Here is a 14108-nt window from a genome sequence, read left to right as displayed (position 1 = left end):
TTAGAAGGGTGAACTGAAGGTATGTGAATTACAGCTCCAAAAAAATGGTAAAAATTTTTAAAGGGGAAAAAGAAAATGGAAAGAGGGCCAGATAAAGAGGCACTGTGACCACATGGTTGCAGTGGGCCACACACATGACATACATGATGCACACCTTCCCACAGCATCCACACCCCTCACCCTCCTCAACACCTCACCTCCTCACCCGCCTCACCTCCTCACACACCTCTCACCTCCTCACACACCCCTCGCACCTCTCACCTCCTCACACACCTCTCACCTCCTCACACACCCCTCGCACCTCTCACCTCCTCACACACCTCTCACCTCCTCACACACCCCTCACACCTCTCACCTCCTCACACACCCCTCACACCTCTCACCCCCTCACACCTCTCACCTCCTCACCTCCTCACACCGCCCCTCACCTCGTCACACACCTCTCACACCTCTCACCTCCTCACACACCTTCACATCTCTCACCTCCTCACACACCCCTCACACCTCTCACCTCCTCACACACCCCTCACACCTCCTCACACCCCCCTCACCTCCTCACACACCCTTCACACCTCTCAACTCACACCTCTCACCTCCTCACACCTCTCACCTCCTCACACACCCCTCACACCTCTCACCCCCCACGCACCATGCATGGTTCCGCCTCCCGCACACCCTCCAGCCGGATCATCCACACACCGCCACCACTGCCCCACAAAGTCACGGCCGCTGTCCCCACGGCTCACGCACCTGGCCGGACTACAACTCCCGGCGTGCCCCCCGACTGCTGGGTGTGGGCGACGCGGCGCCTTCTGGGAATTGTAGTCCAGGTGGGCGGGCAGTCGCACGAGCCGGGGCGCCTGAGACGCGGCGCGTTCTGGGAGCTGTGGTCCCAGCTGGCGCACGGACTCCTCATTCCAGCGCCGCCGCGTCGCCTGCCGGGAGCGTCCGCCCGCGCATCAGCGGGTGAGGCGGGTCTGGGCGGGGGGTCCACGCGCGCATTGCCGGAGAGAAACCACGGGAAACCCTGAAGCGGCGAACGCCTGCGGTGGTCTAAGCGAGATGTGTGGGACCGACACGCGCAGATGGAGAGCGAGGGGCTGACCCCGAGCCGCGCGTGGACCGACAGACGGACAGACCGAGTGTGGAACTCTGTTCCAGTGCGGGGCCTGCTGACTGACCAGTTGTGTGAGTGTCTGGTTGTGTTTCTGTGTCTGACTCGTTTTGCTGTGTTTCTGACTGACAAGCTGGGAGCGTGTGGTCGGCTGATAGGATGTCTGACTGACCTGATCAAGTGTGCGACTGACAAAGAAGTTGTTTGAGATTTTGTCGGAGGGTTGTGTGTTGTTGTGCGTGAGAGGGTGTGTCTGTGACTGACTGATTTCAGGCGTAACCGAGAGTCTGTGTATGTGACTGGCTGAGACAGTGACTGATTATGAATGACTGGCGATGCTGTGAGCTCCTGTGTTTATTGGACTGACTATGAGTGACACTGAGAAAGTTTGGGTGCAGGGGTATATTTTGGGATATGACTGACAGACTATGCCTGAGGTAGGTTGTATGCATGGAACTATGTGATTGACTGGGAATTGTCAGGGGGACTATATTTGGATGATTTGCAGGGAGTTTACCAAGTATGTGACAGAGAATTTGTCTGCAGCTGAAATTATGTGACCTGCAGTCACCCAGCTGGGTTGATGTCCACTAGCACCTTCTGTGGCCTTAAGCCTGGCAGGGACTGTGGAGTCATCAGATTGGGCATCTACTGCATGTCTGCTGTGTGCCAGGCCTGTTGTCAGGTCGGGTACAGGAAGGAGCAAGAAATGAAAGAACTGCTCTCCTAAGTTGGTTGAGCAGCTGTGGACAGCGGACCTCGACCTGATGTGAGGTCAGCACGTTGGGGGTGAGCTGATCATGGTTCACGTCCCTGTGTCTCAGAGGCTGTCCTCAGGGATTTTCCAAAACAGCAGTTTCAGGGGTACAAAAGGGAGCTTGGAAACTGTCGCTGTATTTATTGTCAATCCTGCCACCCCTGTACCCACTTCTCTGAACAATGATTCCCTGCCTCAAACTCCGCCTTTCCTGGTCCCTCCGTTTTCTCAGCACCTATTCACTGTGCACTTGCTATAGGCACTGCGGCTCCAGCATGCCCAGTGTCTCTGGGGAAACAAGGTTAGAACACAGAGCTAGGGGAGAATGACCCGGGGCACTCAGAAGGATACTTAGCCTGCTTTCAGGTGCTGGGACGGCTCTTGGAGAAGATGACAGCTAAAGTGGGGCCTGGAGAACTAGGAGAAATTGCTCAGGTGCAGAGGGGGATTTTAGGACAAGAGAGTAACAGGGACAAAGGAATTCAGGAATTGGGATAATGGCAAAGGCAAGGTTGCAAGAGGCCCAAGTAAGCTTTACAGTGGAGTTAGGGGCTAGAGCACAGCTTTGCCAGAAATCACCAGCTGCCACTGAAAGGTTTCAGGATTGAGGTCTTGTTTTATTCGTGCTCACTTCTCCCTGTGCTCGAGGTCATGGCTTCAGTGCCAACAGTTGTTATCTGTTATTTTGCGTTTTAGATCCTAGCAGGTGTAAAGTGATATCTCATTGTGCTTTTTTTTTTTGCGGTACGCGGGCCTCTCACTGCTGTGGCCTCTCCCATTGCGGAGCACAGGCTCCGGACGCGCAGGCTCAGCGGCCATGGCTCACGGGCCCAGCCGCTCCGCGGCATGTGGGATCTTCCCGGACCAGGGCACGAACCCGCGTCCCCTGCATCGGCAGGCGGACTCTCAACCACTGCGCCACCAGGGAAGCCCTCTCATTGTGCTTTTGATTTGTAATTCTCTGGTAGCTGATGATGTCGATCATCTTTTCATGTGCTTGTTGACCGTTTGTATATCTTCTTTGGAGAAATATCTAGTCAAATCCTTTGCCCATTCTTTAATTTGGGATTATTTGTCTTTTTATTATGGAGTTGTTCTAGATACAGGTCCCTTATCGGATATATGATTTGCAAATATTTTCTCCCATTCTGTGGACTGCCTTTTCACTTTTTCTTTTTCTTTTTTTTTTTTTTTTTTTGCCTTGTCACACAGCTTGCACACCTTGTCACACAGCTTGCAGTCCAACTCCTAACCACTGGACTGACAGGGATTTCCTCTTTTCACCTTCTTGATGGTGTCCTGCAAATCACAAAGGTTTTTAATTTTGCTGAAGTCTAGTTTATCTATTTCCTCTTTTGTCACTTACCTAAGATGGCTTTGCATTATTTTTGAGTGTGTGTGGAATACTGACCACAAAACCACACACTGGGTCACAAACCAAGTCTCAAACCAGCAAATATCAAAGGATTAAAATTGACCAAAGCACATTTTCTGAGCACAACAGGGTTAATCTGGAAATCAGTAATAAAAAGACTATCAGAGGGCTTCCCTGGTGGCGCAGTGGTTAAGAGTCTGCCTGCCGATGCAGGGGACACGGGTTCGTGCCCCGGTCCGGGAAGATCCCACATGCCGCGGAGCGGCTAGGCCTGCGAGCCATGGCCGCTGAGCCTGTGCGCCCGGAGCCTGTGCTCCGCAACGGGAGAGGCCACAACAGTGAGAGGCCCAGTTACCGCAAAAAAAAAAAAAAAAAAAAAAAAGACTATCAGAAAACTCTGAATTGTTTGGAAATGAAGCAGCAGAGTCTAAGTAACCCACGGTTCAGGAAGAAACCAAAAGAGAAATTAGAATATATTTTTAACTAAATGATAATGAAGATGCAAAATCAAACTTGTGAGTGTACAGCTAAAGCTATGTTTATAGGGAAATTTATAGCCTGAAATACATGTATTAGAAGAGAAGAAAGGCTGAATGTCAGTTGTCTAAATATTCACCTCAGAATCTACAAAATAATTAGCAAATAAAGTAAGGGAATGCCCCTGTGGCTCCCAGGGGAGTGGGGTGTGTGTGTGAGTTAGAAGACAGACCCACTCTGTGTGGGAGGATCATAGGTCTGAAGCAGACTGGCCATGGGGTCAGGCTACTGGGGTTTGTAGCTCAGCAACCGCCCTTCCTTTCAGTATCTGGGAAACTTTGAGCAAATCTTTTTCTCCTGTCTGTCTGTCTTTATACCATATAATGAGAGAAAGCTCCCACCTGAGTTTGTTGTGAGTTTTAAACGAGTTACTATATGCAAGCATTTAGAAAGGTGCTCAGCACCAAATGGGCGCTGCCCTGATTATTTTGATCATCTGTGACTCTGTGAGAGTGAGTCACATCTCACAGGCCCCAAGCCCACATCTGCCCTACTCGGCAGCCACAAGGCAGGGCGCCAAGTTCACAGGATAACCAAGTTCTGATCTTCCTGCAGACCCATTTCCAAGGCTCCAGCCATCCCATATCTCACTGGAGGTCTGCTGCCCAATGGCCATCCCCAAGAGCCTTGTGAGCCCGGTGCCCTGGGAACAGGATGACTTTCTCCAAGTGAAGGTCGAGCATGAGGAGGCCAGCTCCTCTCAGGTCCAGGAGTCTAACTTTGGCCACACCTCCCACCCTGAGGCTGCCTGTCTGCGCTTCCGACACTTCTGCTATGAGAAGGCATCCCAACCCACGTGAGGCGCTGGCCCGGCTCTGTGAACTCTGCCGCCAGTGGCTGCGGCCCGAGGTGCGCTCCAGGGAGCAGATGCTGGAGCTGCTGGTGCTGGAGCAGTTCCTGGGCGCGCTGCCCCACGAGATCCAGACTTGGTTGCGGGCTCAGTGCCCCGAGAGTGGCGAGGAGGCTGTGGTGCTCGTGGAAGACCTGACTCAGGCACTGGACAAGAGAGGTGAGGGGGTGACAGGCAGGTGCTCATGGCACACGGGGCAAAGCCTGGACTGGAATGTTGGGGGTGCAGGTTTGCACTTGGGGGCACTCACCCAAACCCTCACACACTGCGTTAAGCAGGTCTGTTTTGACTGCCAGTGACCAAAAGCCCAGCTCAAACTGACGGAAGCCAAGGAGGGAGGTTTCATGGCTGTGTATCAGGAGTTCAGGTGACGGCATCAGGATTCTCTCGTTCTCCTTTCTTTCTCAGTTGAGTTTTCCTACGTTAGGTTCATCTTTAAGTAGCTTCTGTCCCCAAGGGAGACACAGTTGGCCCAGCAATCTCATGCTTGTGCCTTATCAATGTAGAAAGCTCATGGGGAGAACAGCGAAAGATCCCTGAGCTGAGCTTCACTGAGCTGAGCTTCACTGAGCTGGTCGGGGTCTTGTGCTTGTCTTTGACTGACCAAAGCCCCAGGGACTGATGTGAGCAAGGGAAGTTCCCCAAAGGAAAACCAGGATGCTGCTATCAGATAAGGGAGCTGGATGCTTGGGGCTGGGGAGGGGGCAGAAACGCCGTGTGTCCCGATGCACCCCCTTGGAGCCCTCCCTATGCTGACCTCCAGCATCTGGGTGAGACAGACCTGCCCCAGGCCAGAGTGGGCACCATTGCTTAGAGACCCACTCAGGTGTCGCAGCTCAGGGAGACCCGATGGGACACCAGGAGGACCCAGCCCCACCTGATGGGAGCGTTTGGTGGGGTGGGTGTACCAGCAACCAGGGCGGAGGTCGTGGGCAGGGAGACCATGGAGTTTGGGCTCAGAAGAATCATCGAGGCTTGGTACATCCAACCACTGCTCTGCCGCCTCCTGGCCGTGTGTTTCTTTTGTGCCTCAGTTTCCCTGTCAGTAAAACGGGGATTGTAGTCCTAATACTTACCTCAGTGTCATCGAGAGGTGTGAACAAGGCAGTCTATGCGGGCTGTGAAACGGTGCTTGCACGAATCAGACCCGTGGTAACTGGAGCTGTTAGGGAGATCTGTTCTGCTCCCTGAGAAACGAACCTTTCTGAAAGAGCTTGTCAGATGCGCTCCCTTGGCCCCATCAGCTATGCCGAGACACGGACTGGGTAGGAGGGAGGGCGCAGCCCCACCCGTCTGTAGGGTCAAGAGAGTCTTCAGGGAAAATGCAAAATGGCACTGAAACAGCAAGAAAGAACCACACTCCAGGCAGAGGGACTGGTGAGAGGCAGAGGCCCCTTGGGTATGGTATGCACTGGTGCATTCTGGGAAGAGCAGGTGGTGCAGTGTTTCTGGAATAGAGGAAAAAAGGGTGGTCGGGACCCAGCATGTGGCTAGGGAGGTGGAGGAACTTAGGGAACACCTGTGGGTCTAGAGGAGGAGGAGATTCTAGAGCTAAAATCCCGACTTGACCACTAGCTAACTGTGTGACCTTGTACAAGTTACTCAACCTCTCTGAATTAGTCATGTGGTCTTGTACCAATTACTTAAGATCTCCCCTCAGCTGGGCCTCAAGTTTCCTTGCCTGAAACCCAGTTGTCAAAGTGCCCCTTTCTTTTTTTTTTAAAGCATGGATCATTCTTTTTTTTTATAATTTAATTAATTAATTTATTTATGGCTGTGTTGGGTCTTCGTTTCTGTGTGAGGGCTTTCTCTAATTGCGGCAAGTGGGGGGCCACTCTTCATCGTGGTGCGCGAGCCTCTGACTATCGCGGCCTCTCTTGTTGCAGAGCACAGGCTCCAGACGCGCAGGCTCAGTAATTGTGGCTCACGGGCCTAGTTGCTCCGCGGCATGTGGGATCTTCTCAGACCAGGGCTCAAACCCGTGTCCCCTACATTGGCAGGTAGATTCTCAACCACTGCACCACCAGGGAAGCCCAAAGTGCCCCTTTCTGAGAGCAGAATGAAGCTGAAACGAGGCAATGGGAGTTACCCATTGCACTTGGAGCCGAGCACAGAACAAGAGCCTAACAGTGGCCAGCAGCCCTGGGAGGCAAGCAGAATAGCATCCCCCTCTTGCAGATGAGAAAACTGCGGCCCAAACAAGGGCAAGACTACCCAACCCTTGGAGCTGGCGAGCGGCAGAGCTGGGGCCCCGTTGTGGACTTAACCAGCAGTTATTCCGGCCACCCCCCCACTTCCTGGAATCTGTCCAGTAAACGATGTCCAGTCAGGCGTCCTAAGGTGCACTGTGTACCCGTCAAGGGCAGGTCCGTTCAGGAATGCTTCTACCTCGTACACAAGCCAATCTCCAGCTGCCGCTCAGCCACGCTCTGCCTTCACAGCACATTATAAAGAGCAGGCCTCAGGCTTCCCGGGGGCTCAGGGAGGCCCGGTGGAGGCATCACCCACCCACCCACAGCAGCAGGTGTCTACTTGGGGTTCAAGGTAGAGTCTACTGCATCCTGGATTGATTCCCTCATTCAGCCGGTATTTACTGAGCATCTGCAGATGCATCCAGGTCCAGGTGGCAGGGACAGAGCTCAGGCCTGCCCAAGGGAGCAGGCACATAGGCGCCTGGCGTGCTCGCTCTCTCACTCTCTCCCTCACTCTCTTTCAGATCCATTCAACCTCAGGGTTTTCCTCCTGACACTTGTGACAAAATCAGGAGCCTTAAAGAATGGAGAGTTTGCAGTGGGTGGTTTGAGGAGTGGATGGAAACATGTGATGCAGGTTTTTGTTTTTTCTTAATTGAAGTATAGTTAATTTACAATGTTGTGTTAATTTCTGCTGTACAGCAAAGCGATTCAATTATACACGTGTATACATGCTTTTTTATATATATAAATTTATTTATTTGTTTATTTATTTATTTTTGGCTGCATTGGGTCTTCATTGCTACGCGCAGGCTTTCTCTAGTTGTGGAGAGCAGGAGCTACTCTTCGTTGTGGTGCGTGGGCTTCCATTGCGGTGGCTTCTCTTGTTGCGGAGCACAGGCTCTAGGCGCACGGGCTTCAGTAGTTGTGGCACGTGGGCTCAGTAGTTGTGGCTCGCGGGCTCTAAAGCGCAGGCTCAGTAGTTGTGGCACACGGGCTTAGTTGCTCCTCAGTATGTGGGATCTTCCTGGACCAGGGAACAAACCCATGTCCCCTGCATTGGCAGGTGGATTCTTAACCACTTCCCTGGACCAGGGAAGTCACATACAATCTTTTTAAAATTCTTTTGCATTGTGGTTTATCCCAGAATATTGAATATAGTTCCCTGTGTTATGCAGTAGGACCTTGTTGTTTATCCATTCTATATATAATAGTTTGCATCTGCTAATGCCAAACTCCCAGTGATATCATATGGTATTTGTCATTCTCTTTCTGACTTACTTCACTTAGTATGATAATCTCTAGGTGCATCCATGTTGCTGCAAATGGCATTATTTCGTTCTTTTTTATGGCTGAGTAATATTCCATTATTATTGGTATGGAATACCAGTATATTCAGTATATATAATACCAGATGTGGTATATATGTACCACATCTTCTTTATCCATTCATCTGTTGATGGACATTTAGGTTGCTTCCATGTCTTGTCTATTATGAATACAGCTGCTATGAACATAGGGGTATCTTTTTGAATTATAGTTTTGTCTGGATATATGCCCAGGAGTGGGATTACAGGATCATATGGCAACACTATTTTTAGTTTTTTGAAGAACCTCCACACTGTTTTCCATAGCGGCTGCACCAATTTACATTCCCACCAACAGTATAGGAGGGTTCCCTTTTCTCCACACCCTCTCCAGCATTTCTTATTTGTAGAGTTTTTGATGATGGCCATTCTGACTGGTGTGAGGTGATATCTCATTGTAATTTGGATTTGCATTTCTCTAATAATTAGCAATGATAAGCATCTTTTCATGTGCCTATTGGCCGTCTGTGTGTGTGACGCCGGTTTTGATGGTGTGGGAGGACAGCACTGTGCCCTTTTGTCATCCAAGACACCAAATGAGAAACTCTCCTTTGGAAATGGGGCCAAATATCAGGAGTGGCCCACATCTCCCCTTTCAGAGTGAGGCCAGGGCCCAGCAGAGAAGGGAGGCCTGGTATGGAAAAAGTGGTGACACTGTGGTTCAGATTGTTGCAGGCTGGTGCTGGGATCTGAGCTCTCAGAGGCGAGCTGTAAGCAGAGCAATTCGGACGAGTCAGGGCCACTGAAACCCTGGTAGGAGAGCTTTCCCCAGGACCCACCTTTGGTGATGCCTGCGAACCTGAGGGCAGCTCAGAGAGGCAGGCCGGACTCTCAGCGAAGATGTGGACAAAGTCTGTCACCCAAGAGATGGATTTCAGGAAAACTTCAGGGCCTCACAAGGGCGCCCTCACAGACCAGCCCGGCTGTGAAGCTGGTGCTTTGGGGGACAGTCCCAACATGTGGCCAGACTTCACCTCCCAAGAGGAGACTCCTTCCAGAGAGAAAGTGGATCCACTGGATGGTTATGGCACAGAGCCTCCAGGCACGTACTTGGGGAGGAAGCCCTCCAAGGGTGGTGAGTATTGGAAGACGTTCCGGAGCCCCTTGGCCCTGGAGGCCCACCGGAAGAGCCATGCTCGGAAGATGCCCCACACCTGCAGTGAGTGTGGGAAAGCCTTCAGCCGGAGTGCACACCTGGCCCAGCACCAGGTGGTCCACACAGGGGCCAAGCCCCATGAACGCAAGGAGTGCGGGAAGGCCTTAAGCTGGCTCACCCACCTGACCCAGCACCTGCGCATCCGCACAGGATAGAAGCCCTACAGGTGCTACGCCTGTGGCTGAGCCTTCAGCGACTGCTTGGCTCTGATCCAGCACCTGAGGATCCACTCCGGAGAGAAGCCCTATCAGTGTCAGGTTTGTCCAAATGCCTTTGCACAGAGCTCGTCCCTCATCGAGCACCAGAGGGTCCCCACGGGGGAGGAGCCCTACAAGTGCAGCGACTGTGGGAAGGCCTTCAGCCGCACCTCAGCCCTCATGGTTCATTTGCGGATCCACATCACCGTCCTGCAGTGCCCGAGGAAGCCTCCCCACAGTGGCGCAGCATCGAAGAGAAACCTGAGTTCTGAAAGAGCTGGGAGGGACGGGGTGGGTGACTGCTGAATCCCCCCAAATGACCAGATGCTAAAGGGCAAACTCTGGGGCTGTCCGGGAACAGCTCTTCATTCTGGGACCCAGATGGAGGCCCCTGATGAACATAAAGCTATTCAGGTCATCTGGCGAAGCTTCTAGAAGGCTCCTGCTGCCCTCCATACCCCACTCAAGCCCATCTCAGAGAGAGGACAGCTGAGCTGAGGATGTGGATTGCTCCTCAGAGCCAAAGCAGTCAGGGTCAAGTTGCTCTCAGGACTCAGTGGTCCCTGGATGCTTGGGGCGGGGAGGCTCCAGCTTCACATTCCCACATGGCGTCTCTTCTTGCCTGTTCCTCTCCCACGCAGCCCAGGAGGGACACCTGCCCGTGCCCACCTCTGTGCCTTCACACGTGCTGTTTCCCTCCACCTGTTCACGTCTGACTCCAAGGCCAGCTTGTGAGGCTGCCTTTTCCAGACCCTCAGCCTCTATCGCATTTTCTGTGTCCTGAGCGTACGGCTGGCCACTTGCCCGGCATCCGTTTCTCCCTCCCTTCTCCTTCCACATCCCACCAGTCGTCAGCCCTGTTGGTTTTACTTACAACCACCTCTTCTCCATCTTCTCCACCTTTGTTACCTTATGCGAGCCCACATCACCTGTCACCTGGATTCCAGCAGGGGTCTCCTTCCTGACCCCTTCCTGCTTTCATTACACACACATACACACACCACACACATCCCAGACCACACATCTACACAGACCGCATACATACACACACCACACACATACACACACCACACACATACACACACCACACACATCCCACATACCACACACATCCCAGACCACACACATACACACACCACACACATCCCAGACCACACACATACACACACCACACACATCCCAGACCACACACATACACACACCACACACATCGAAGGCCACACATCTACACACACCACGTACATACACACAGCACACACATAATACACACAGCACACACATACCACACACCACACACATCCACACAGCACACACATACCACACACATCCCAGACCACACACACACACACCACACACATCACAGACCACACATCTACACACACCACGTACATACACACACCACACACATACACACACCACACACATCCCAGACCACACACATACACACATCACGTACATACACACACCACACACATACACACACCACACACATAACACATACCACACACATCCAAGACCACACACATACACACACCACACACATCCAAGACCATACACATACACACACCACACACACACCACACACACACACACACACACACACACACACCATTGTTTTCTTTTCCACACCAGCTTCCAGCAGGCTCTTCCCACAGCCCGAATCTGATTGTATCTCTCCATGTGGGAAGCTCTCCACTGCATCACCTTCCACAGCAAAGCTTCCTGAATGGGTTACAAGTTTGCCAAGATATAAGCTGCTTTGGGTGCCAAGCCGTCTCTCCAGTTACCTTCCTATGTGTGTAGGAATACTGTCATTTTTCTGTGTGTGCAGTGAAGATGGTTTCAAAGTCCTGCCCTGTGGGATAAACCTCAGATCCGTCATCTGCTGTTCACGGTCATCCATGACTGGCCCCCAGCCTTTGTCTCCCGTGGCCACACCTCCCACACACCAGCCACACGGAACAACGTGCGGTTCCTGAAGAAGCCACCCTTTTTCCCGCGAACGTGCCTTTGTGCCTGTGCCTGGAACCCACCTCTCTTCTTCCCTCCAAGATGTTTCCAGTATCCCTCCCCAGCCACCTCAGACAGACTTCAGCTTGCCTCCTCTGCTTCCAGAGTGCCTCCCCCTTACTCCTCTTAAGCCTCCTACCATATTATATGTACTCCTTACAGAGCTTGGAAACTGTGTTTCCCAAGGACACTGTAAGCTTCCAAGAGCAGGGGCCATGTCTTATTCTCAGTATCCACAGCACACAGGGCAATGGGCCCTGACCCATGGCTGCTGAATGCATGACTGACGCCTTCCCGGAGGCGGTCACCACGCTGCACCCTACGTCGTCCTTGTAGATGTTTACGTGGCTCTCTCCCCCGAGCCAGCTGTGGGCCCTACAGGGCAAAACAATCCAGTTTCTCCAGGGCCCCAGCACTCAGACCAGCCTGGCACGCAGCAGCCTCAATAAAATGTTCCTGTATTGAGTCCACCCTTTCCATGGCCCCAGAGCCCCCCTGGTGCCGTGGGCTCTGGCAGCCAGCATCCTGTCACTGCTCTCTGCCTTCTCTCACAATGCTGTATCCCTGTCCCTCTTGCAGGGTCCATGTCTGTAACTGGATATCGCAGCCTCTGTTCCTAACTGCCAGGGCGTCAGCCTTCTTTCCTTTGTTTCTCTGATGACCCCATCACGTGTGAACCATCTGACACACCCCATACTGTTGTGTACTGGTCATCGTCACCATCTCTCCCTGTGTTTCTCCCTCCGTATTGGATTCGTTCCTTCTGTGTCATGAGTAAACAAAGACCGACCGACGTGGATGGTTCAGAACAGGAAGGCTGAGACCCAGGGAGACGGAGATCTTGTGTCAGCATCTCTGAGAGAGTCCCAGGTACACCTAGACACAGGTCGCCTTCCACACAGAGTGCGGCCAAGGCCGAGAGACTGAGAAAGTTGACAGATGTGGGGGGAAACTCAGAGGCAAGAGATGCATGTTCCCAGTGCCCCCAGGCCTCCAACAGGCTGCAGGGAGTGGCCCTGAAGTTAGGCTGCTTTGGGGGCGTCGGATAAGTGACCTCCCTGAACCTCAGTGACCTACTCAGCCTGGAAAGAAGGGATGATCAGATGTGCTTGGATCTTCCTGGATCTTCCATCCAGGAAGATCCCACATGCCACGGAGCGGCTAGGCCTGTGAGCCATGGCCACTGAGCCTGCGTGGCCGGAGCCTGTGCTCCACAACGGGAGAGGCCACAACAGTGAGAGGCCCGCGTACCGCAAAAAAAAATAAAAATAAAAAAAGATGACGTAATAGTTTGAAACCAGGCAGGTTTTAACAGCCTTGTTATAGGACAGAATCACAGTGAGAGACTCATGAAACCATAAGTATAGTTGGAAATGAAATCACATTCTTTGTGATGATGGTGGAAAGAATATTTGAAGAAATAATGGCTGGAAACTTTCCCAATTTGGCAAAAGTTATAAACTTACAGGTTCGGAAAGCTCAGTGAACCCAAAACAGCAGAATCTCAAAGAAATCCATGCCCAGACACATCCTAATCAAAGCTGAAAACTAAAAACATTTCAACTTTTTGAAAGCCGCCTGAGAAAAACTATGCCTCACATAAAGATTAATACAAAAGATCATAGATTTCTTTTTTATTTATTTAGCTGCGCCACGTCTTAGTTTCACAGGATCTTCGTTGCCTCGTGCGGGATCTTTAGTTGTAGCATGCTGGATCTAGTTCCCTGATCACAGATTGAACCCAGGTCCCCTGCATGGGGAGCGCAGAATCTTAACCGCTGGACCACCAGCGAAGTCCCGTAAGATCATAGACTTCTTATCAGAAATCATAAAGGCCAGAAGGCAGGGAAACAACATTTTTAAAGTGCTGAGAAAAAGAACTGTCAGTCCGAATTCTATATGCAGTGAAAATGCACTTCAAGAATGAAAGCAGGGGCTTCCCTGGTGGCGCAGTGGTTAAGACTCTGCCTGCCAATTCAGGGGACATGGGTTGCAGCCCTGGTCCGGGAAGATCCCACATGCCACAGAGCAACTAAGCCCGTGAGCCAGAACTACTAAGCCCACGTGCCACAACTACTGAAGCCTGCAGGCCTAGAGCCCGTTTTCCACAACAAGAGAAGCCACCACAAGGAGAAGCCCGTGCACCACAATGAAGAGTAGCCCCCACTCGCCGCACCTAGAAAAAGCCTGTGCGCAGCAACGAAGACCCAGTGCAGCCAAAAATAAATAAATAAAATGAATTAAAAAAAAAAAAAAGAAAGCGAAGTAAAGACATCCTCAAGTGAAGCAAAACTAAGACAATCTGTTGCAAGCAGGCCTGTACTAAAAGAAATGCTACAGGGACTTTAGATTGCTTACATTAAGATATGTATGATGGTGGAAAGTAAAATTTATGACATTTTCTGGTAGGGTTTTCAGTGTATGTTAACGTGGTATATATGACAACTGCAGCATAAAGAGAGGGGGGTATCAAAATTCATTCAGTGACATATTTGAGATTTGTACATTTTACTGTATATAAATTATATCTCAAAGAAAACCATTAGTGTACAA

The 14108-nt window shown here is 51.6% G+C and overlaps 1 protein-coding gene across 1 annotated transcript in view; it reads left to right on the top strand.

Annotated features, from left to right (window-relative positions):
* The first annotated feature begins 967 nt into the window (after positions 1-967).
* ZNF584 (zinc finger protein 584) overlaps positions 968-14108 on the top strand; it is a 77955-nt gene continuing 64814 nt past the window's right edge. The window contains 5 exon segments of the mRNA XM_060131946.1: positions 968-1188; positions 4339-4571; positions 4573-4928; positions 8868-8926; positions 8929-9514. Of these exon segments, the coding sequence (XP_059987929.1) occupies positions 1086-1188; positions 4339-4571; positions 4573-4928; positions 8868-8926; positions 8929-9514 (1337 nt within the window). The 5' untranslated portion in view covers positions 968-1085.

Source organism: Lagenorhynchus albirostris, chromosome 19 (genome assembly GCF_949774975.1).
Source record: "Lagenorhynchus albirostris chromosome 19, mLagAlb1.1, whole genome shotgun sequence".
Lineage (NCBI taxonomy): Eukaryota > Metazoa > Chordata > Mammalia > Artiodactyla > Delphinidae > Lagenorhynchus > Lagenorhynchus albirostris.
Note: the sequence above shows the minus strand (reverse complement) of the source record. Positions and strands in the feature narration are given on the sequence as shown.